General features: G+C 36.2%; 1 protein-coding gene across 1 annotated transcript; it reads left to right on the top strand.

Moving 5' to 3' along the window:
* The first annotated feature begins 1413 nt into the window (after positions 1 to 1413).
* On the top strand, positions 1414 to 23003 carry LOC112021751 (sister chromatid cohesion 1 protein 4). The gene is made up of 15 exons (XM_024054317.2): positions 1414 to 2414; positions 7668 to 7929; positions 8426 to 8523; positions 8626 to 8675; positions 8874 to 8923; positions 10426 to 10537; positions 10734 to 11682; positions 11940 to 12389; positions 12588 to 12732; positions 13895 to 14031; positions 14739 to 15769; positions 16323 to 16356; positions 19947 to 20058; positions 20785 to 20914; positions 22551 to 23003. Exons 1-15 carry the CDS (start codon positions 2291 to 2293, stop codon positions 22647 to 22649), a joined length of 3783 nt encoding a protein of 1260 aa, XP_023910085.1. The 5' UTR covers positions 1414 to 2290; the 3' UTR covers positions 22650 to 23003.
* Positions 23004 to 23057: the final 54 nt, after the last annotated feature.

Genomic DNA, 23057 nt, shown 5'->3' with positions numbered 1-23057 from the left:
TTGGAAAATGTATTTGCAAAATGGGTAGCTAAAAATTAAATGTCACTGTTCATTGTCCAAACAGTACAAAAATTTGGCTAATTTGCTAGAGATGCTCTAATGTATACTTTTAGGAGCATACATTAACAATCTATTTTACGAAATTTTTTATGAAAAATTGAAAAAACTGTTAAATTAGTTTAGTTACTTTCTCTAAAATGGTTTACTAAGATATGCTCTTAGGACCTTTCAAAAAAAAAAAAAGGATATGCGCTTAAAGCACACTTTAGTAAAACCCTTCATATTTATATATAAATATATAAATTTTTATTTTTTCAAGCTGCTCTTGTTTGATCATGGGCATGCCCCATTAATTGCGATGATTTTTAATTTTCATGCCATTCATAACAAAGCAGGAAGATATTTTGAATTATTTTTTTTAAAAAAGAAAGAATATTTGTATCTGAAGGCGAAAATGGGCAACTAATTTTTTTTTTCTATCTAGTTAGTTGTTAAGGTTTTGAAACTATATTTTTTACTAGCATCTTGAGTCTAAGAGACTCGATTTAGGGGCTATAAATCGAGTTCTTGAGGGTCGATTTTCATGTTTTGATCGGGTCTGAGTTTGTATTTTTTCCCCGTGGCGTCCACATGGAAATCGAGTATCTAAGACTCGATTTATAAGCCCATATATATATCGGAACAACTCCAGCGAAAAAGAAATCAGAGTAGAAGAAAAAAACAAAAACCGAAGAAGAAAGAATGAACCCAGGCTGGCGCGACCCAGGCCGCGCGGCCTGAGCTCGCGAGGCCTGGCCCGCGGCACCTGGGTCACGCAAGCTCAGGCTGCGCGACCTGGGTCTTTCACCTGATCTGATCTGACTCTTTCTCTCTCTCTGATCTCTGATCTGGTCTTTCTCTCTCTCTCTGATCTGATCTGATCTGATCTGGTGAGGTGAGGCCGCGCATGAGACTTCAAATTTTTTTAAAATTTTTTTGGTTTGGAAATCGACAGAGACTCGATTTCCACGTAGTCGCCACGTGGAAAAAATGCCATATCAGACGTGAATAACTCATAAAAATCGAGTCCCAAAAACTTGATTTATAGAGACTCGAGATGCTAATAAAAAATATAGTTTCAAAACTTTAACAACTAATTAGATAGTTAGGAAAAAAAAAATTAATTACCCATTTTCGCCTAAATAAACGTACAGGCCAGGGTGAAGGTGTTTGGAGACGAAAGAAACTTTTGTTGCCCATTGCCATCCCATGCAGCTCTTTCACACCAATCCCATTTCAAACCTACACACTTTTTTATTTATTTAAAATTTTCTCAAATCAACCAATAAAAAACTGCCGGAACAAATCACTCGTGCACCTCACCACACCCTGATAATACTCCCCTACTTTGAAAATCAAATACTCTCTCTCTCTCTCTCTCTCACAGGTCTGAACTCTCAAATTCGTACGTATCTCTTCGTTCTCGTTCTCGTTCTCTCTCTCTCTCTCTCTCTCTCTCTCAAATCAGTCTCTGTGTTTTAAAAAAAAACGATTCAACTCGTCCGATCCGTGACTCAGTGAACTCAGCTGAATTCCCAAACGGTGTCGTTTTCGTTGTTTTCTCAGTAGTGGAACAGCTCTCTCCGGTGTTTTCTCTCTTCGACTTCGATTCTCTCAGAGCCAGTGAAGTTCTCGTAAATTTCGTCATAATGAAGCCCCTTTCTGCAACTTCGAAGCTCTGCTTTTCTCTCTGGAAGTTATAGTTTTAGCTCAGTTCGTGAATTAGGGATTTTGTGGTCAAGTTGGGTTGGAATATAAGTGCAAATTTAGGGTTTTTGGAGGACAATTTGAAGAATTTGTTCTGGTTTTTATTCTAGGGTTTGCGTGTTAAGTTGAATTTCGAGCTGAGCTGTTTTGGGTTGGGATTCAAGTGGAAATTAGGGTTTTGGTTTATTATTGAATTCCAAGGGCTTTTAGGGCTTTCCTTGAACTTGAGCTTTTCTGGGTTGGATACAAGTGGAAATTTAGGGTTTTTTTCGAGGGATTGTAGTTGTGTGTGATTTAGGGGTTTGTGTGTGGTAAGTTATGTAAATTTGTTGAATAATTCGAAGGAATCTTCGTTGGTTTTTGATGTTCTGTGTAGTGACAACATGGTGTAGAAGCTAAAAAACTGTTTGAAGGGTCGTTGGTTGTTTTTGTTGTCAAATTTGAAGTGGAATTTGGGGATTGTATGAAATCTAGGGTTTCAGTGTGGGTAGTGAGGGGGAGATAGATAGTTAGACGTATATATATATATATATATATATAGGAAATGTTTTATTCTCAGTTTATATTGGCCAAGAAAGGCCCACTTGGGACGATATGGATAGCGGCACATTTGGAGCGGAAGCTGCGGAAGAATCAGGTGGCCGATACCGATATTGGTGTCTCAGTAGGTCAGTCTTAATTCTTCACCTTATGTGCTTTTGATTTATATTATTTTTGGTTACTCAGAAAGCAGAGGAATATAAAAATAAATTGTAAATAACTTAGCTGTATTGCTTTCAATTTTTTTGCCAAATAGTGGAGAACTTGCCTTAATTTGATAGAGGAAAAGTTAAAAAGTTTTAAGAGGAAAACAAAGAAACTCTGAGCTTTAAGTTGTTATGGGAAAAGCTAAAAAATTGTGTGAAAAAAGTTTCGATTAGTGTAAAGTATGCTTGGTTGAGTGAAGTGGGTTTCATTGTTGTTTATGCGGTACCAGATTTTTTATTTTATTTTATTTTATTTTAAAATTTGATAGTTAGAATGGGGGAGGGGGATTTGAACCCTAGATGTCTCCGTTGGAAACGCTAGTGGGTGTTAGTTGAGCTACAAGGCTCTTGGCTATGTGATACCAGAATTTTGTAGATTTTAAGTGTCATTTTACTGGAATTTTTTTTTTCTGAGTGACCTCCTAGTGGCCCATTTTTGAATGTCATTATGGATGCCTTCTAGGGGTCGGTAGAATAACATGTAGTTGTTCCTGTGGACAAAAGCAAATGAAAGAATTGATTCATAAGTTTGGTAGTTAACGGTTAATATTAATAACGTAGTTTACTGAGGTTGTTTTTAAATCTTTAGATGGAAAGGTTATAATGCTGATGGAGCATTGTAAATGTTACATTTATTTACGTTGATGTGATCAAATCCTTAATTAGAGGTCCAGTAGCCCTATATAATTGCTAGGCTAGTGCCCTGCAACTGATCTAAATCCGTCTAGCAAAAAGGAGGCCTCTTACGTATATCTATTCTATTATCCCTTGTAAATTTTCATCCTATTTATGCAAAGTTATTTTAATTTTTTGAAAATAATTTTCAGATGGTAATTGTGTTGTATTTATATCTTATGTTTAAATTTGAAAATTGTAACCGTACATTAAATTATTAATGGCAATTGTAATAGATTAAATAAAACCGTGTTTAGAATCATTAGTGTTTCTTTTTTTGATAAATAACGCTTTTATTGACAAGGTTAAATAAAAACCTTTGCTTTGAATCTTTATTTATTTTTGGATAAGTAATACATTATCGAAAAGGAGAAGAAATTTTCTGTATACAGGATGTGTATACAAAACTCTTCTAGAGAACAGGTCAGAGAAAAATTATACTCTAAATGAAAGTGAATCTGTAAAATCTACAATGGACTTTCTGTCACTAATTCCCATGCAATGAGACCACTCAAATAGAGATCTCACAAACCAATATTCTCTTGATAACTGAACTCTCCATCCCATTAAAATCTGATTATTTGTCTCCCTCCAAAGTGTCCACATTAAACATATTTGCTCATTTTTTATAATTCAATAATTTGGGGGGGAGGGGGGGATTTGAACCTTGGATGTCTCCATTGGAAATGCCATTATGTGCCAGTTGAGCTACAAGGCTCGTGGCACATATTCCACACTAGATAGCTGCCATGTTTTCCAAACCAATATGGCCATTCGAAGAATAGCTCTGCAACAGTCTTAAGCATGACCCAGTGGACCCCAATCATCCCCAATCATAGAAAGAAGTAAAGACTACAACTCCCGAGCTGCATCACAATGTAACAACAAATGATCCAAATTCTTTCCATTGCATCTATGCATGCTACACCAGTTCATCAATGAAATGCCTCTTTTCATAAGACTGCCACATATGAAAGTTTTACCCTATATAGTTGTCTATACAAAGAAGGCCACATTCCTAGGAGCTTTATTACACCAAGCACTCTTGCAAAGAAAACAGATTCCAGTGTAACTTTTGGAAAGCTCATAATAGGAATGGACCTCAAATTGACCATTGTCATTGAACCTCTAGCTCAAGCAATCTGGAACCTCTTGGGATATTGGCATACACAGAACCTAATAATAATTCCACAGATTCCAATTCCCAACCATAGAAAGCTTGAATATTCGAAGATCATGTTCCTCTTCATTCAAAATCTCCATGCTGGAAAGAACAGAAGCATCTTTGTTCTTTGCAATTGAGAGAAATTCCGGAAATGCCTAGTAAGCTTACTCACTATGATTTTAATGTGAAAAATCAAGAAACTGGTCACAATTGTCCTGTTGGAATCCCATACCACCATGAACACTTCACCTCCACCCAACACAACTGTTCTCCCTCTAGAGAAGCAGCATTGAATTGTCATGTGTATAAGATCTAGCTCTTTTTAATTGGTAAAGAAAGCTTACGCGCCTGCTTGGATCTGGACCCATGGTGGTACCTTGCACCCCACATTTATGGGTGAGAAGATGCCATTTCGTCCTAGGACTAGTGGCATTAGTGTTTTGCTTTGCTACCATCATAATGACTCATGTCATTGTCCTACTCCTACACTAAGCTGCATCACCAACTCTCCTTACATCTTTGTGGCTGCAATTTTAGCAACTCTCAACCTATGAGGTTATTTTTTAAACATGGAAATATTTCCAACTTTGACTTTCTGATTTTTAATTGCCTGTTTGGTTAGCACTTATTTGGCCAAAAATAATGATGGATTAGTTTAAACGCGATTTAGTGCATTTGGTAAGTTTTCCAAAACACGATTATTGGGGAAATAAGTGTGTTTGTGTATAGCTGCATTTTGAAACTGCAGTTAGTTCCCACCACTACTCTCCAGTTTTCCAAACCTCACTCTTTGTTGAACTCTCCATTTTACCCTCATCTCTAATGAGAAATACATGGAGAGAATCTTCGTTCTCAGATCTCACTCCCAAAACCCATAAATTGAAAAAAAGAAAAAAGTCCCTAAAATTGGAAATCCTCAATCTGAAAATTCAGAGAGAAACCAAAAATTGACCCAAGCTCATAAATTGGAAGAAACGAAGAGTCCCCAAAATTGACCCAAACCCAAAATTGATCTAAACTCAACTCACTGAGATTGAGGTGTAACAGATTGGCCATTCCCCGTTAGTATTCCAGTATGTATTTCTCTTATTCTTTTTTTTTTTTGCTCCACTTCTCTGATTTATTTGTTCTTTGGCTTTAAACATTTTTAAGTTTCAAAAGCCGCAAACCCACGAATGAGTTGCTCCTGTCCATCGTCCTTGTTCTGCTATGTTGAGATGCCAATCTAAAAATAGAATTGAAAGAGTAATGCGTAGGCCATTTGAAATGGGAAAGAGAGAAGTCAGGTTAGACATGCCAATTTCTAGAGGGTTCCTGTGTGGAGGAGAAAAAAGAAAAGGAAACAAAATAAAATAAAATGGGTGAGAAACGGGTGGATGAGAAAAAAGAAAAAAGAAAGGTTAAAAAGGGTTATTGTGTGTGCCTTGATATGGAAAAAGAGTTAAAAGTCCTTACTAGTAATTATTAATTGGATAATTATTATGTATTCATTGATGAGGAAAATTTAGAGTTATTACTATTGAAAATTAATAATAATAATAACAATGATTATTATTATTACTACTATTAAGGAAAAATGATAACAAGTTTAAAAGGACCCATTATATGATACTTTTTCCTTTTTGGTAATTTGCTTCTCAAACAGTAGTTTTAGTAAGTGCTTACCAAACTCTTAGTGTAATGCTCTGGGGAAAGTGCTAGCCACATCTGCTTACACCCCAAAAGGACTAGTGAAGTTACAAGCCTGATGTGATCACTCATAAACCCAATATTCACTTATAAATCCAATATTCACTTAGTAAACACCTAATGTGGGACTCAACATACACTTGTAAAACACTGAAACAATTAAATCCAATTAAATCCGCACAATTTGGGTATCACAATCTTCCCCATTTAAATTCCTAATGTTCTCGTTAGGGCCCTCGTGCTGCAGTGTTGTTCCCTTGAGCCACATGGCCTTACCAAATTTGCTTTGATACCATTTGTCACGACTTGAGAAAAACACTAGTCACATCTACACTTATGTCCCAAAAGGATTAGTCAAGTTGCAATGGGGCTCCTCGTAATCACTCATGTTCTCGATGTGGGACTTCACACATGCATGCACAACAAACAGACATGCTCAAACAATCCAATCTAATCAAATCCGCACAATTTGGGGTATCACACTTAGGTTATTGAACTGCACTTTTTAACAGCTTTGACCAAACTCTCAGTTTTTTCAAGAAGCCCATTTTAATTATGTAATTATTAAAGTCACACCTTTTTATAAAAAAAAAAGCCTAGTTGCAATAAGCTCTACCAAACTCACCCTAAATTGGCTTCATTATTTTTGAAAATGATAATTATGCACTGTGATGATGCTCATTAACCAATATCACATGCTTAGTCCCATGTTACATGTCTAGTTGTCAGTCAGGTATTGGAAATTTGTTAAGACATTGAAAGTTTAGTTGAGTGGTGTGAGACAGACAACATGATAATGTACTTGAATGCTATGGGATTGGAATTGTCAATTGAATATTGCAACTTGCTTAGTCTTCCGCTCTTTTCTTGATCTCCATTTTATATGGTGCTTTCAACATTCTTTAGTCCTGCGATGTGTGGAATTTTTATTAGGATTTTCCATTCTCCCACCAAAATTTGTGTTCATTTATCCCCTTGGAGGTTCTTTGGCATGGACCTGTTTTGATATTTTTTGAGTGATTGGTGGTGTTCTCCTTGAGATTTTTCTCTTTGGTCTGGAAGTAAGGTTGAGGGAGGGTGGTCTCTCTCAACTGCTCGTTGAGAGGATTTCTTATCCTTTGGAGGCCTCTTATTGAGGATATTATTGCTGCCGTGTAATGTTTGCATTTGCTAAAGTTCTTTTGAAAGTCCTGTTTTTGATGGTGAACTCCTGTTTTGAAGAAACTAGATACTTTGTTACGACTAGTCAGTAACCCATGCATAGCATGGGAATTTTAAAGAATATGATTTGTTTTTTCTCATTCATTTTTTTTTGACCAAAATATGAAATTTGATAATTATGGTAGTTATTAATAAACTTTTTTTTATGATTGAGATTGTGGATATAACTATCTTTTCTACCATTTAATGGAAGTATGATTTGGCAAGATTCTAATGAAGGTTTAAATATATAATAGAATCTAAACTCAATTCGAAAATATATTTAAAAAGAATAATGTATAAAATTGTGAGGCTTCTAAAGTTCTGTATCTACATTAGAAGTAGTCAAAGGCTTCGGTTTTGTATATGTTAAGATTATAGATAATAGAAACTAATTGCATTGCCTAATTTTCATGGTTTATTTATTTATTTATTTTTTTGAGCAGATTCAATTCTTTTTCCTGAAGTACCAATTGCACTTCGGTTGTCCAGCCATCTTCTGCTTGGTGTAGTGAGAATATACTCTAGAAAGGTGAATTACCTTTTTGATGATTGCAGTGAGGCTTTGCTCAAGATAAAGCAAGCTTTTCGCTCCACTGCTGTTGATTTACCACCTGAAGAATCTACTGCACCATATCACTCCATCACCTTGCCAGAGACATTTGATCTTGATGATTTTGAGCTTCCAGATAATGAAATATTTCAGGGGTGGGTTCCAGAATTTTCAGCCTTTGTTTAAATAATCTGTGGTCCTTTGCCAATGAGCTTTATCTCAAACAGCACTTCCTCCTCCCATAAAAATGGATGGAGGGTAAGGTCGTTGTTTCATAACTCATTGGGTGCTTGTGTAAATTTTCACTATAAAAAAAATTGAATTTTTAGTTTGTTGCACATCATGATTTATATTTATAATGAGCAAATTAAGCTGGATGGTTATGTTGCAATGGTTCTTGAGGCACAGCTGAATTCATTATTAGTGTTACTTTTCGATAGTTCCAATTGTTTGTGGATATGATCTTCTCTTTTAGCAGCCTGGTTATTTATTGGACATATTTATTGAAAAAAGAACTTGAGGGTGCCTACAATGGAATAGGGGATTGGATTTGATTGTATATCCTGCTCTTGAATATAGATAATAATTTCTTCTATTGATGCTCTAGAAAAAGATTTTATTCATGTGTATTAACATTTAACTTTCGTGCAGTAATTATGTTGATCATCATGTCAGTACAAAGGAGCAGATTACCCTCCAAGATACAATGGAGGGTGTGGTTTACTCAACATCACAGTTTGGATTAGATGGTTAGTGTTTCTCTGATTTTTGTACATCATGGCTTGATGGTACAGCTTTTAATTTTGTATGGACAATTGAACTGATTTTGACATTTTGTGGTCTATTTTTAGAGAGGTTTGGTGACGGTGACACATCTCAGATTGGTTTAGACCTTGATGAGGTAATTTTAGTGTAACCACATTCAAATTTATGTGATGGAGGTTTCCTGGATCTCTATTGGAGCTCAATTTTTATTTTTCTTCTGGGTGCTGTATTGAGATTTTCTTGATGCTATTTGCAGCTCATGCATGGTTCATTAACCTAGTTCTTTTCTCATCTCACATATAATTTTCTTTTTCCTTGAACATTTGACCAACAGGAGCTGCTCTTGAACAAGGTTGTAGGTCCGGGGCATGATGGAATTTCAGAGTAAGCTGTTTTTTAAGGGCATTACTATTTTATATCCTCTCTAATTCTATTTTTGTGCGTCTACGCATTTATGTCAAGCATATTTGTGTATACCAATGATTCTTTGACTCATTTTTGAATGAAGAGGTGCTCAAAACCACATTCAACTTATTTGATTTTTGTTAGCGCGATGGTGTTGGGCAGATTGACTTTTCCTCTTTTTAAAATTTTAGATTATGATTTTTTGGGTCCTTTTATACTTTCTGCTCTTCTTTTACTCCCCCCCCCCCCCCCCCATTTTACTGTGCAAAATACAAGAAAAAAATAAAAACAAGTAAAAGAAGACACTTTCTCAACTGTTCAACATGTTTGCAAGTTGTGCAGAAAAAGTATAATAATTTCATCTAGAATGATATTTGTTTTAAGCATTTGATGATTTCAATATTAGGTGATTGACAGTAATCTCATTGCTTGTGATTTGTTTATGTTTGACAGGTGTAGGAACTTGTTTTGGTGATGAATCTGTGCATGTTTGTGGCTAACAGTGTTTGTCCATTATCATAAATGAATTCATTTTTGCACTACAACTTTTGTGTGTGTTTGTTTTTATTTTATTTTTTTAAATGAGTAGTTGGTAGTTATAACAAAGTAAAAAAAAAAAATTGTACAAGGAAGAAGGCATCAATAATTTTGTTCTGTGGACTGCTTACTGCATGGTACATAGACCATTTGATGGAGAACACAATAGGAAAATAGAGATAAGAGAAGAACAATAGGAAGATAGAAATAAGAGAGGAATAAAAAGAACAACAGAACAAATCTTAGGTGTCACCACCTGTAATCTGCCTGCAAACCCTAGGTATCACCCCTAGGGGTGTTTGGCATCACCACCAAACTAAGAGAAACAAAGGAGGAGACATTTTCTCAACTCATAATAATAATTCTTATTCAAATTCATCTCCCCTTTCACAATTACAATAGCACTATTTTAATAGGGTTTAGGGAGTGCGCCAATAGGAAAATGCCTAGTCAAATACCTTAAAACCCTAAACATTAAAAACTAAATTCAAATTCAAAAATAATTTCAAATTTAGAAACAAAATCTTAAATGAATTTGGTTTTAATGCTCCCTGCATCACCATTTGGCTACACCTTTTTTAGGTGAATTTCTTTGACCATTAGCTGTTCTTCCTTTTTTTTTTTGACCTGGAAGTTTGACCCAGCTAGATAATTGACCCTCAGCATTACTTTGTGATTTGAACTCCCTAGTGCCATGTATGACATGTGCCTGTTCTTTTTTTGAAAGTTTTTGGATGAAGATGTTGGTGGTTTGCCTGAAACTTTTTAATTTTCAGATTTATTTGTTTTCCTTTTATTTTGAATTGTTATGCTGTGTCATTTTTATATCATCACTATAAAGAGGCTGTAATTTATTAGGGCATTGTAATTGTGAATGGGTTCTCTGCTGCGTGATCCATGGAATGATCATTTCCTGATGTATCTTATTCATTTGTTGATTGCAGTGCTGATCCTCAGGTACCTGTCCAATCAGAGACAGCTCAGACAAAATATGAAAGTAACGAGGTGATAACAGAAACTTCAGAAGTCATGCACATGAATGGTGGTGGAAATCAGGTTTATACCAATACCCAAATATCTTCTGTATCAGGTTTTTTACTGTGTTTTTTGTCTGTACTTTTGTCCCACTTCTGTATCCTGTCTCCCTCCCTCCCCTTTATTCATTGCCCACCCTTCCTATAATGCTGCTGTGGGGGAAGGAGTGATTATTGCTACCTGATGTAATCAGTGTAATTACCCTTTGTGTGAATAGGTTGATGTTCTAGTGACAGATCCTGAAATTGTTGAGTATGCTCAGGCTCCATCTACTCCTGGATTATTGGAAGAGCCAAACTTATCCAGTGTTCAGGAGACTTTAGCCTGTGATGACCATATGGAATTAGATCATACTTTAACAGGATTAGTTGCAGCAGAGAACGCTCTAACTGCTTCCGGAAAGTCAGATTTTCTTGGGGATAAAAATACAGTGAATTGGTCTTTGCGCAATGATTTGAATGCTGATACTGTCGAGAATGGCTGTCTTCTGGGTGACCAAGACATCAAACAGGTGAACCCACAGGAACATCTGCCACCTACTGAAGCTAGTATGGAGTACATGTTAGCAGATAATTGCCTTTCAACTTCTTTACCCTCTTCGGATCCCATTGAGCAAACTGAAGCTATTCATCGAGAATTAGAATGTTCGGATGGGACAGTTGATGTGTTGGATGGTCCAGACAAGGCAGAAGACATTCATAATGGAGTTGTAATAGACAATGAACCTAGTACATCTTTTGTACATCAAACTGACGTGGAATGTGTAGAACCTGTGGGAGTTAGATTGGACGAAACCGTAGCATCTCCTAGTTGCTCTCATATCACCTCTGATTTTGATGATCCTAGTCGTAAAGCTTTTTCAAGTGGCATCTTTGCACTAGAATCGGAGGCTTATCTGGAGGATGATCAAGCATCACCAAGGCCGGAAATTCTCAATGATGTTGAAATTGCTAATGATGTGGGAAGATCATGCTCAAATGCTGTCTGTCCATTGGAATCACCTGGGAGACCTGAGGTTGTGAATACTGAAGCTCGGGCTTGTCAGGAACTGAAGGAGACAGAGACTTCAGATCCAGTTGTTAATGATGTTATGCAATCAAATCAATCGCATGTGCTTCGGGCATGCAATGCCCATCAAAGCCAACCTGACTTGTCATCTCTTGGAGGTATTTATTTAGTGGTTCTTGCAACTTAGTGTCTGAAGTTTTTATTACTTAGTTCCACCACCCCACAAGCCCTCCGCCCAGGTTATTCACAGTAACTTACCTCAATTCGTTGGACTGTGCTCATTGAATACTAATCATGTTTCATATGCATGTAACTAATTTAAACAATAGGCATAAAGTCTATGTTGACACACGACAATCCCTATTTTTGAGCATGCCCTGGTATCTATTGATTATGTCTTTTCATCTTGTTTTAGGTGAAGAGTGCCTTGCAACTGATGTTACGGATACGGTCTTAGAAAAAAATTCATTTTCAGAATCTGCTCCATGTGAAGAAATTCAGTCAGATTCCAGGAAGTTAGATGAGCAAATGAAAAATGCAGTCTCTAGTAATAGTCAGTTGAATAATTTAAGTAGTCCCCAGACTTCTGACTTTCCTGCACCGGAAAAGATGCTCTCTGTAGTGGAGGCACTCACTACAAAACAGAATGATTTGCTAGTGAATTCTACACCAGACAAAGAAGCCCTGGCTGGGGATGATGGAGCTGCCACTGGGATTGAACTGATCTCAGGGAAAAAGCGTAGTTTCACAGAAAGCACTCTGACAGTGCAGAGTGTAAATTCAGTTGAATCTTTTGGCATGACACAATCCAAGAAAACTGCAGAATCCATTCCTGATGACGATGATTTGTTGTCTTCCATTTTAGGTATCAAAGTGGTTCTTTCCTGATTCATTTTGATTGATGCATGCATGTTATAATGATACTATGACTGTTGGATGAGTTAATGGGCCTTTTACCTTAATTCTTTCCTTGATGTAAATAGTATTTAAAACTCAATTTGGCACGTAATATTTGCTTTGGTCAGTATAAGGTTATGACTGAAATGAATTTTTGTTGCTTTAGTTGGAAGAAGATCTTCAGTTTTGAAAATGAAGCCCACTCCACCTGCCCCTGAAGTAGTACCCATGAAACGCTTGCGTTCTGCGCCTCGATCTAGTGCCTTGAAGAGGAAAGTTCTTATGGATGAGACAATGGTCCTGCATGGCGAGTATGTTTTATATTCTTTGTCCATTACTTTGTTTACACTAATGGCTACTAGCCATCATTTGTAGTTCATCTGTTTATTACAGTTTCTTAAAGTTACTTTGTAGTGATGTATTCTGTTTCAGTGAAAATTATTTAGAAAAAAATGAAGAGACCAAAAAAATCGTATTCTTTTCTAGTTCATGAACATGGTTCAATTATTATCTTCATAGAAGTTTGCTGCGAGCTCCTGTGTTGAAAAGTAGTGTAGAAATAAAGGGGATCATCTGATTTGAGGCACATAGCTTTTCCTTTGTCATCCATTTTGTCTAATGCCAGCCCTTCGCCCTACTTCCACACCACTGAAGTGTTATCACTCTCTCATGATCTACTTTATCTTGGCTTGTCTGTTGTGAGTTTGTCTTGAAAGATAATAATTCCCCTCTTCTCTTGTTGATAAACATTATACCCCATAACATCCTCACATTACTAGCAAAGAAAAACCATACTTCTTGAACAAAAATTATCCATAGTATGTCCATTACTAGTAACATTGCTATCTGCTCTATTTGCTTTTGGTAAAAATGATTAAATCTCTTTTCTTTTAGCGTATGAACATTTGCTCAGATGGCACTGCCTTTCCCATAAGTATGGCGTAAAATGTGAGGTCAATTGTTCAAGGTTCATTACATCTGCAATCCCAAGGGGTAGTGGAATTGGCTAGGGACTATGCCATATAAAGAGGAGGTTATGAAGTTCAAATCTTCCATTCTCCCTCCTCCTCTTGGTCCAGAACTTATAAAAAAAATGATTCATTGGCACATGAGAGGATGGAAGATGATGTTGTGGGTTAAAAGGACATTGGGTGTGTGTGTAGCTTGCCCCCAAAAAAGGCTGGATCTGTCTGTAACTAACAAATAAAAATAAAACTTGATCAACAACTTATGGATATCCTGGATCATCTTGAAAGTGACAATTAATTCCAATGGCTATGCTCCTTGGCCAACCTGCCTATAATCTGCATAATATAATGATAAATTTTTTTTTTCTTTTTCTGGCAGCACTGTTTATGTGTTTTATTTATTTATTTATTTTAGTGCCTGATTGTTATCCTGTAGTAAGCTTTTAAATATGCAATATTTTCTCTCTTAAATAAAGAACTAACAAACATTCCTTCTTTTCTTTAGCACAATTCGTCTACAGTTGACAAATACTGAAGACATACGTCGTGTAAGAAAGAAAGCTCCTTGCACTCGTCCTGAGATCTCAACTATTCTTCGACAATTCTTGGAAGATGAAATATTTAATGAACCCATTTGTACTGGTGAGTTTCTAGTTCTATATATTCAATAATTTGCCCCTTTTTTTTTTTAGTTTTTAAGAATAAACTTTAATTATAGCTTTTGATGCTTTCTGAATTTATATAGTTTGAGTTCCCTTTGTCTGTCTGTCTTTTTCGTTGGCTACTTAAGAGTTTGATTGCATTATATATGTAAAGTTGGTGAAACACTTCTAACACCCCTCTATATTAGAAAAAGGAAAAACAAAAAAAAATACTGTGATGCACTTAACCTGAGAAAAAAAAATGGTAACAGCCATTTATGCATCCCATTAGCCTTTTTTGAAGACTTGCTTCTATGAACCTAGCATCTTTTTTATGTATATGTTCCCAGCTGGAAATAATTATAGCTTGATGGCTTTATATCCACTTAAAACGTTTCATGACATTGGTCTTTTGCATGCCTCTGCCTGTTAATACCACTGTTTTGCTGCTTCTTCAACAACAATATGGCCACCAGTGTTACTTTTGAATTGTAAATATTTGGTTTTGGTTGTATGAATTTCATTGAGATGAATTTATTTGACCTAAGTCATTACTGCCGTATCAGTTTCATTATGTTGTAACTAATTTTTTTTTTTTTGAGTTTGGTGATATTTTGCTTTTTTAGTTCCAAAACAATGCAGCATCCGCTTATGCAATTGTTTAAACATCAGCCTACAAGCTACCTGAGATTTTGATTTATCTTTCAGGTATATCGGCCAACTTAATATTCTTGCATAGTGAGACATTTGATCTAAGCGGCATTAGAATTTCTGAAAATGATCAAGGCAATAATTCAGAAGTAGCAAAGGGTATGGAATCTTCTGTTAGGCCAAATATCGCTGAAGAAAGTGAAATGGATGGGAGCACTGAGCCTGTGGTAGTCAGAAGTGATGTAGAAGCACAACCTGCTGACAATTCCATTCAGACTGAGAGGCAGCAGGTCGAAAATTTTAACTTAGGGTTGCAAGAAATGAATTCTCAAGAGCAGCCAAAGGCTATTTCTGACATACAGGAGTTTAGATTTTCTCAACATGACCCCTTGGGAGAGTTCTATGAAATGGGAACTGAGAGAGGGAATGTTGAAGTTGCTGATGCAGTCAATGGATTTTTTGTTAATGGGCTTGAATCATTAACTGAACCTGTTTCTGGATATATTTGCAATGTGCCAGTGGACTTTGTGGTTCAGCCATCTCTAATGGATAAAACTGAAGATGCATCTGCTTCTCTGCCGATTGGCGCATCATGCATGTCACCTGATAATAAATTGGATGCTCAGACTGTTGAGGGCAATGCTTTTGTGGTGAATATGAGCAATGGGAATGCCGTTGATGCCATTGAAATTGTAGAACATGGGGTTGAAATCAGTGCACACCTACAGTCAGGTTCTCTTGAACTTGCTGAGAATATAAAAGGTTCACTTGCAAGTGAATGCCATAATCTAGCTTTTGAAAATGGTAACCAGCCTTTGGTGGAAACAGGAAATGATAAGCCAGGGGTTTTGAATGAGGATGGAGTTGTGCCTGTAGACTTGGTTTGTGATGACAAAGACCCGACCTCTAATTTTATGTGTATGGGAGAAATGAAAATAGATTCTTCACATTCAGTAGAGCTTGATTTGGATGTGAATAATGCTTCCCTGAATGTTAAAGAAAATGCAGACTGTCAAGAAGCTGATCCACATGGTATCATGGATGGAGAAGTCCCTGCCCTTGGCTGTCCTGGTGTTGAAGATCGTAGTGTAAGTTTTATGTTTTCTTCCTTAGTTGTTTTCCTCTCTTTTATTTGTTGCCCGAAATTTTATTTTCCCTCTTAGAATATTGTTATACATACATAATACATAATAATATATATATATATATATATCCAAACTCAAACCACAGTTGTACATATATATATGTATATATATATATTCTTTCACCCTGACCAAAAACGCATTTTGGTCCATCTTTTGGCTTAACATGCATGTGTATTATACGTGTGAACATGTTAACACAAACAAAACCATGGAGTTATCAATTTTATTATATTACCATTTCATATTTAACTTTGTTTTGTTGCATAAAATGTGATCAACTGAAAATTTTACTATTTTTCTATTCCTTAACTGGGTGATTCTTGAGCATGGTCAATATTTGTTAGAGCAAGGTCATCTTCAGGAATAATCAGGATGATGCGTTTTTGTCATACATGTTAAGAATACTTTGTTGATATTCTCTATTCAATTGAATTCAAATTTGTCTTATATTTTTCACGCATTCCTTAAAGAAAAATGTTTTGACTACATGGTGCAGGGTTTTGAAGATGTCACAGTTGGGAATGACACAGGTTCATTTTTCTTTCTTTTCTTTGTTTTTGATTCTCTCCATTTAGAAATTTTGAATTGTGTTCTAAATTTTGTTTGCACTACCTTGTGAAGTGAATAACTTGTGAGGTGAGGCTAATTGGATGAATAAGTTATATGTATGGCAAAGCAATTTTTGTATTTAAGCCATAAGATTGGTGTCCACTATTCCTGTAGTTTTTATATTTCCTAAAACCTAATCATGAAGGAACTATTTCCACTATGTGTTGTTGCTAGGTAGTGCCCGTTGCTGTGGGGTTAGGTGATACCTATAAATTGCTAATGATAATGAGTTATGGGAAAATTCTCTGAATTTATCAAGGATCATAATTTGATTGACTTGCCTTTGGAAGGAGGTAGCTATACTTAGTCAAGTGGTACAGATCAACCATTGATGTCTAGGATTGATAAAGCTTTGGTAACTCCTGACTGGGAGGAACACTACCCAAATGTTATTCAAAGGATTTTACCTCGTCCTATTTCAAATCACAGTCCAATTCTCTTGGGGGAAGGGGGAATGACGAGGGGGAAAAGTCCATTCCGGTTTGAGAACATGTGGTTGAAGACAGATGGGTTTGTGGATAGAGTTCAGTCCTGGTGGAGTTGGCATTCATTTGTAGGTACGCCTAATTTCGTGCTTGCCAAAAAATTAAAGGCTTTAAAGGAGGACATTGTGCGGTGGAATTGTAGAGAGTTTGGTAATGTAGATTGTTAGAGGAAACAATTGCTGGAGGAGTTGAAAAATTTAGATGCTAAGGGGATCTTGGACTTACTGATGGGGAGAAATGTCATAGGGTAGATTTGAGGTCCAGGTGGAGCATCTTGTTTCTTTAGAAGAAATTTTCTGGAGACAAAAAATCTAGGATGTTACGTATCAAGGAAAGAGATAATAATATTAAGTTCTTCCACAAGATGGCTAACTCCCATAGAGGGTATAATCATTTGAGCATCTTGGCTAACTCCCATATGGGATAGTTTATGAGGTGGTTTATGGGATGGGGTGGTTTATGAGGGTATCAGGAGCCGGAGGGTTGGAGGCCTTCTGTGGAGGGTTTGGAGTTTGATTGTATTGGGGACACGGAGAGGGTTTGGCTTGAAAGGAAGTTTGAGAGAGGAAAATTTTCAGGTTGTAAGAGACTTGGAAGGGGACAAAGCTCTAGGTCCGGATGGTTTTACTATGACTTTTTATCATTATAGTTGGAGAGTAGTGGAGAAAGATGTCTTAGCGATTTTTGAAGAGTTTTTTTAACATTGTAAGTTTGAAATTTTTTTTATGTTTTTTATTTTATTTATTTTTATTTTTTTAACCTATTAAAAAAAAAAAAAAATCTCTTAACGCTACTACATTCATCGCTTTAATATAAAAAAAGAATGATGCCTCCAATATTAGAGATTTCCGACCTATTAGCTTGATGGGGAGTGTATAAAATCTAGGTTAAGGTTTTGGCAAATCGTTTGAGAGTAGTGTTAGGTTAGTTGATCTTTGAGTCTCAGAATAGTTTTGTGGGTGGGAGACAGATCCTTGATTTGGTTCTTATTGCGAATGAATGTGTTGATAGTTGAGTGAAGAGTAGGGTTCCGAGGGTCATCTGTAAACCTGATATTGAGAAAGCTTATGATCATGTGAATTGGAAGGCTCTTCTGGATTTGTTGAAGAGAATTGGCAATGGGGAGAAGTGGTGTAAGTGGATCCGCACTTGTATATCCATGGTTCAGTAATCTGTATTGATCAATGGGTTTCCAACTAATTTCTTTGGTAGTTCAAGGGGTTTGAGACAGGGGGATCCGTTATCCCCTATACTGTTTGTGATTATGATGGAGGTTTTTAGTAGGATGTTGAAAATAGTAGAGGGTGCTGGATTACTCCGTGGCTTTAAAGCTAATGGTAGGAGGGATATGGGGAATATGTTTTGCATCTCTCTTGTTTGCAGATGATACTATTTTGGGCTGCAAGGTTGGAACTTTGCCTATATCTTATCTTGCCATGCCGTTGGGGGCTTCTCACAAATCCCCTTCAATTTGGAATCCTATTTTGGAAAATTTTGAGCGAAAGTTGGCCAGGTGGAAGAAGTTGTATTTGTCTAGGGGGGTAGATTGACATTGCTCAAGAGCACGTTATCTAGTTTTTCGACTTATTTTCTTTTGCTGTTCATTATTCCTACTCGTGGCTAATAGAATTGAAAAGCTGCAAAGGGACTTTCTGTGGGGTGATAGCAAGACACATTTGGTAGGATGGGATAAAGTATGTGTGCCTATGGCTAATGGTGGTTTAGGTATATAAGGAAACTAACTACTCTTAATAAGGCTTTATTAGGGAAATGGCTTTGGCGGTTTGGGAATGAGGAGACTCGGCTTTGGAGAAGGGTGGTAGCTTTAAAGTTCAGGGAAGAATGGGGGGGATGGACTTCTAAGTTGGGCAGGGGAGTTCATGGGTGTGGTTTATGGAGAGGTATTCATATGGGTTGGGAGGATTTTAGAAAAAAACACTAAGTTTGTTGTTGGGACGGGAAATAGAGTTAGATTTTGGCAGGATGGGTGGTGTGGGGATCAACCTTTCTAGCTGGCTTACTCGAGGCTATATGGTATTGCTAGAGACAAGGAGGCCTTTGTTGAATCTTTTTTGACAAGGCTGGGGGAGGGGGAGAGATGAAGTTGGAATGTTTGTTCACCCGGGAATTTAATGATTGGGAGATGGAGGAAGGGGTGAACTTTATTCGTCTCTTGTGAGAAAACGTTGCTTTAATGGATGTTGGAGATCGGATGAGGTGGAAGTTGAAGCCTAATGGGGATTTTGACAAGAAGTTAAGCGGTCCCTTGCCTATTATCTTTCCTTGTAAAGGTATTTGGAAGGTTAAGGCTCCTTGGCGTGTTTCTTTCTTTGTTTGGACCGCAGTTTGGAATAAGATTCTTATAGGTGACAATTTGCGGGGTAGAGGCTTCGATTTTGTTGACTGGTGTATTATGTGTCAGTGTTATGGGAAGACAGTGGATCATTTGCTACTTCATTGTGAAAAGGCTTATCAGTTGTGGAGCTTGGTTTTTAGATCTTTTGGGATTTCATGGGTCTTGCCAAGATTGGTTGTAGATACTCTTTTTGGTTGGTGGAATTAGTTTGGAAAGCTCTCATCTAGCATTTGGAATTTAGTTCCATTGTGTTTAATGCGGTGTATTTGGAGAGAGCGAAATTGGCAGACTTTTGAGGACATGGAAAGCTCCACTGACTAGTTGCTTGCTTCTTTCAGTCGCTCCCATTTTGACCGGTCTAGGGCTTGAGGACTCATCTCTTGTGATTCTCTCCCTTTGTTCCTTAGTTCTCTTCTTTGAAATTAGCTTTTTTTTTTTTTTTTTGGGTAACATTTGGTCTGCCTTAGGCTCTTTTCAGAATATACATCTTTCTTACTTATAAAAAAAGAAGATAACGAGTTATGCCCTGCATGGGTAGCAATATTGCTTATCTATCTTGGGACAGTGCAGTGAATCGTGGTTGTAATTTAAAAAACTTCTACTGCTTGTGTTTTTATTTGTCCTGTAGTTCATATGTTTGATACATTTTTTTTCTTCCCATTTCTCCCAGAATTCTTAAATGTAGATGATGAAGAAATAGCTGAAGAAGAAGATGATAATATGCCATCAAGTACTGAAGACACTCGTCTTCTTGAGAACACTGGATGGTCATCTCGTACCAGGTGTGTATGCCTCAGTTGTTTGGCCTTATTTTTTTTTACACATGCAGCAATACTTATCCTATTAAGCAAGGCACTAGAGACCAGAGTTTTTGTTGCCTGTTTGTTTGATTGAGTTTTGGTTGGTACCTAGAACTTTTGTGTTAGGAAGCCTGACCTAAATATGGTGTTTGGGCTTACTGACTGTGGCCAACATGTTGATTAAACAATATTCTCTTTTGTTTTAAGAACATTTTTTTTTCCTTGTTTGGTCAATGGTGGTGTGCGTGTTGGGAAAATTGCAACAAAGGCTAAGGGCATGAGATAAGAGGAAGTGGCTAATGTTATTCTCCTGCTAGAACTGCTGGAATGCCTCTCCTCCCTCATAGCTGGCGCAGTTTATAATATTGCTGGTCTTAAGTGGTTTTACCATCTGGGTTCTGGTTTTAGCTATGTTTTACTATAAAACTTGAATGGAGTATTAGGGAAAATGGGCTAATTGTTTGGTTCAAGATTTTCTGTGGAACATTCTGAGTGACTTTATGTGGTTTCATTTTTGCAAGAATTGTCAGGATCATAGGGATCATTTTTTATTATGCCAGACAAGTTTGTCTGTCATTTAGTTTTCTGATTTTTAACATGTCTATGTACTTTTCTACCTTAAAATTGTTAGTCCTTTTTTGATAATTAAAATTGCTTATAGTCATTATACAGCCTTAACCCTCGATGTTCTTTCCCTTTTCAAAATAGGGCTGTTGCCAAATATCTCCAGACTTTATTTGATAAGGAAGCTGTACATGGAAGAAAGACACTCCCCATGGATAATCTACTAGCTGGTAAAACTCGTAAAGAAGCATCAAGGATGTTTTTTGAGACATTGGTACGTTTGCAACATTTCTTGGTTGAAATCATACTTTTATCTTGCTAGATTAGGTGAAAATTTAAATTGAATTCTGAAGTGCATATTTAATAATTGATACAGTTTTGTTATAGGTGATCTATGAATTTATATATAGTATTACTGGGCCATTAACCATCATATACAGTTAAATTTTTATTTTTTCTGCTGGGCTGGATTAACCATACAGCTGCTTTTATTTTTATTTTTATTTTTTTGAGTGTGTTTAGAATCTCCAACTTACTACCCGAACCCCTCCCCTCCAACCCCTAGCCCTAGGTACTTAGTACCTAGGGAGCTGCCATTTGACCATCTGGGTGGTTGGCACACTGCTTTTATAGATATAGAAATTAGGTGCTAGTCCCAAAATTTTGGGGTCGGCTATGAATTCTCAATAGAATACTTAGCATCGTTCATATGTATTTGTTTCCTCCATTCTACTTTATTTAAAGTCCTACTCTTTGTTACTCAATGTCATTTTATTCTAAGGTGATTTTTGGTATTCCTGCCTTTTTTTGTTCCCTCAAAGACCAACTTACTACTTACTAGTGCATTAGCCACTCTCCTCAGGACATGATTGAACCATCTAAAGCGACCTTCTCTCATCTTTTCATCAATAGGGCCTACCTCTATCTTTAAGTGAATTTACTTATTTCGAATCCTATCTTTTTGTGTTTCCACTTGTCCATCTTAACATTCTTATTTTAGAAATTAGGTGCTAGAAGTCAAAAAATATGCATGCATGCGTCTGTACATGTTTTTACACCTGTATATAAATGTGCGTGTATGATGATAATTCTTTTTTTTTTTTTTTTTTTTTTAACATATTCAGATTTGGTTGAGAGAATTCCATTCCCTCTTTATTTATTTATTAAAAAAAAAAGAAAAAAGTATCATTTTTTTTTTTTTTTTTTTTTTTTTAACATATTCAGATTTGGTTGAGAGAATTCCATTCCCTCTTTATTTATTTATTAAAAAAAAAAGAAAAAAGTATCATTTCCTTTTTAAAGCTGTTGGTGTTTGTTTAGAGTTCATATGGGGTTTACAGAACTACTTACAACATGTATAGCTTTGTATGCGTGTAGCACACTTGCGCACGTGTGTATTGTTCATTAAACAGTTGTGAAATTTAGGGTTTCATTTTGGTAGAAACCTTGACTTTTGAAAAATTAGTGTATGGAGTAAAAATGTGGTTCCAAAGCATAGCTCTCAATTAGAGTGGAATTCTGCTAAAAGAAAAGGTTTTGTGTTGAAACAAATCATCCTTACATTAATTCAGTTATAAGATACAAAGTTTAGAGTCTAGTTTTGAAGGAGGGTCTAGTTTGTATTGTTGTCCACACATTCTGTTTAACCACCCATAGAGATGAAAATAGGACTGGATTTGGACCTCGGCTTTTAGACTTTCAGGAAGGGGAAAGTTGATTTCTCAGTGTGGCCGAGTCTGCATTCTATATGTGAAATTTGATGTTTCTAAAAGTGAAACAATAATTGAACTTCTTGAGGGTCATTAAATTAGTTTTGTTTTCCGGGACAGATTTTATTATTATTATTATTTTATTTATTTTTAAAAGAATTAAGCCTTCTATTTCATGCTTTAAATTTTACCCTTTTGCAGGTTCTTAAGACAAGGGATTACATACATGTAGAACAGGCAAAGCCCTTTGACAGCATAAATATAAAACCTCGAGTAAAGCTCATGAAGTCAGATTTCTGATATCATCTCACATAGGAAAGCAGATACAGTTGAAAAGGCCCATATAGTACTAGTTTCACTGATGCTCGGCAGGGATGGGATTATTTTTTCTTCAATAGATTTTTCCCTAATTGTCTTTTCTTTTTGTTTAAAATTTTTTGGGTTAGGAATTTATGTCTTTTATTTAGTCCATGTAACTGGTAGTTTAACAATGGGGTCGAGTGTCACATGTATCATGTTGATTCTAGCAATAGTGTTGTAATGTGAATTATATTTATATGTATATATCTGTAAAGTATTATCATTTGCAATTGAAATGCTAATTTATCTGTTTGCTGTAGAAAAAGAATATATAAAAAGGAGAAAGTTGTATTATTGTGACATGTTTTAGTTGGGTCTTATAGCAAGTACTGCATGGATCATGTGTTT

This window comes from Quercus suber, unplaced genomic scaffold (genome assembly GCF_002906115.3).
Source record: "Quercus suber isolate HL8 unplaced genomic scaffold, Cork oak 2.0 scaffold_434, whole genome shotgun sequence".
NCBI lineage: Eukaryota > Viridiplantae > Streptophyta > Magnoliopsida > Fagales > Fagaceae > Quercus > Quercus suber.
This window is presented reverse-complemented; position numbering and strand designations above follow the sequence as displayed.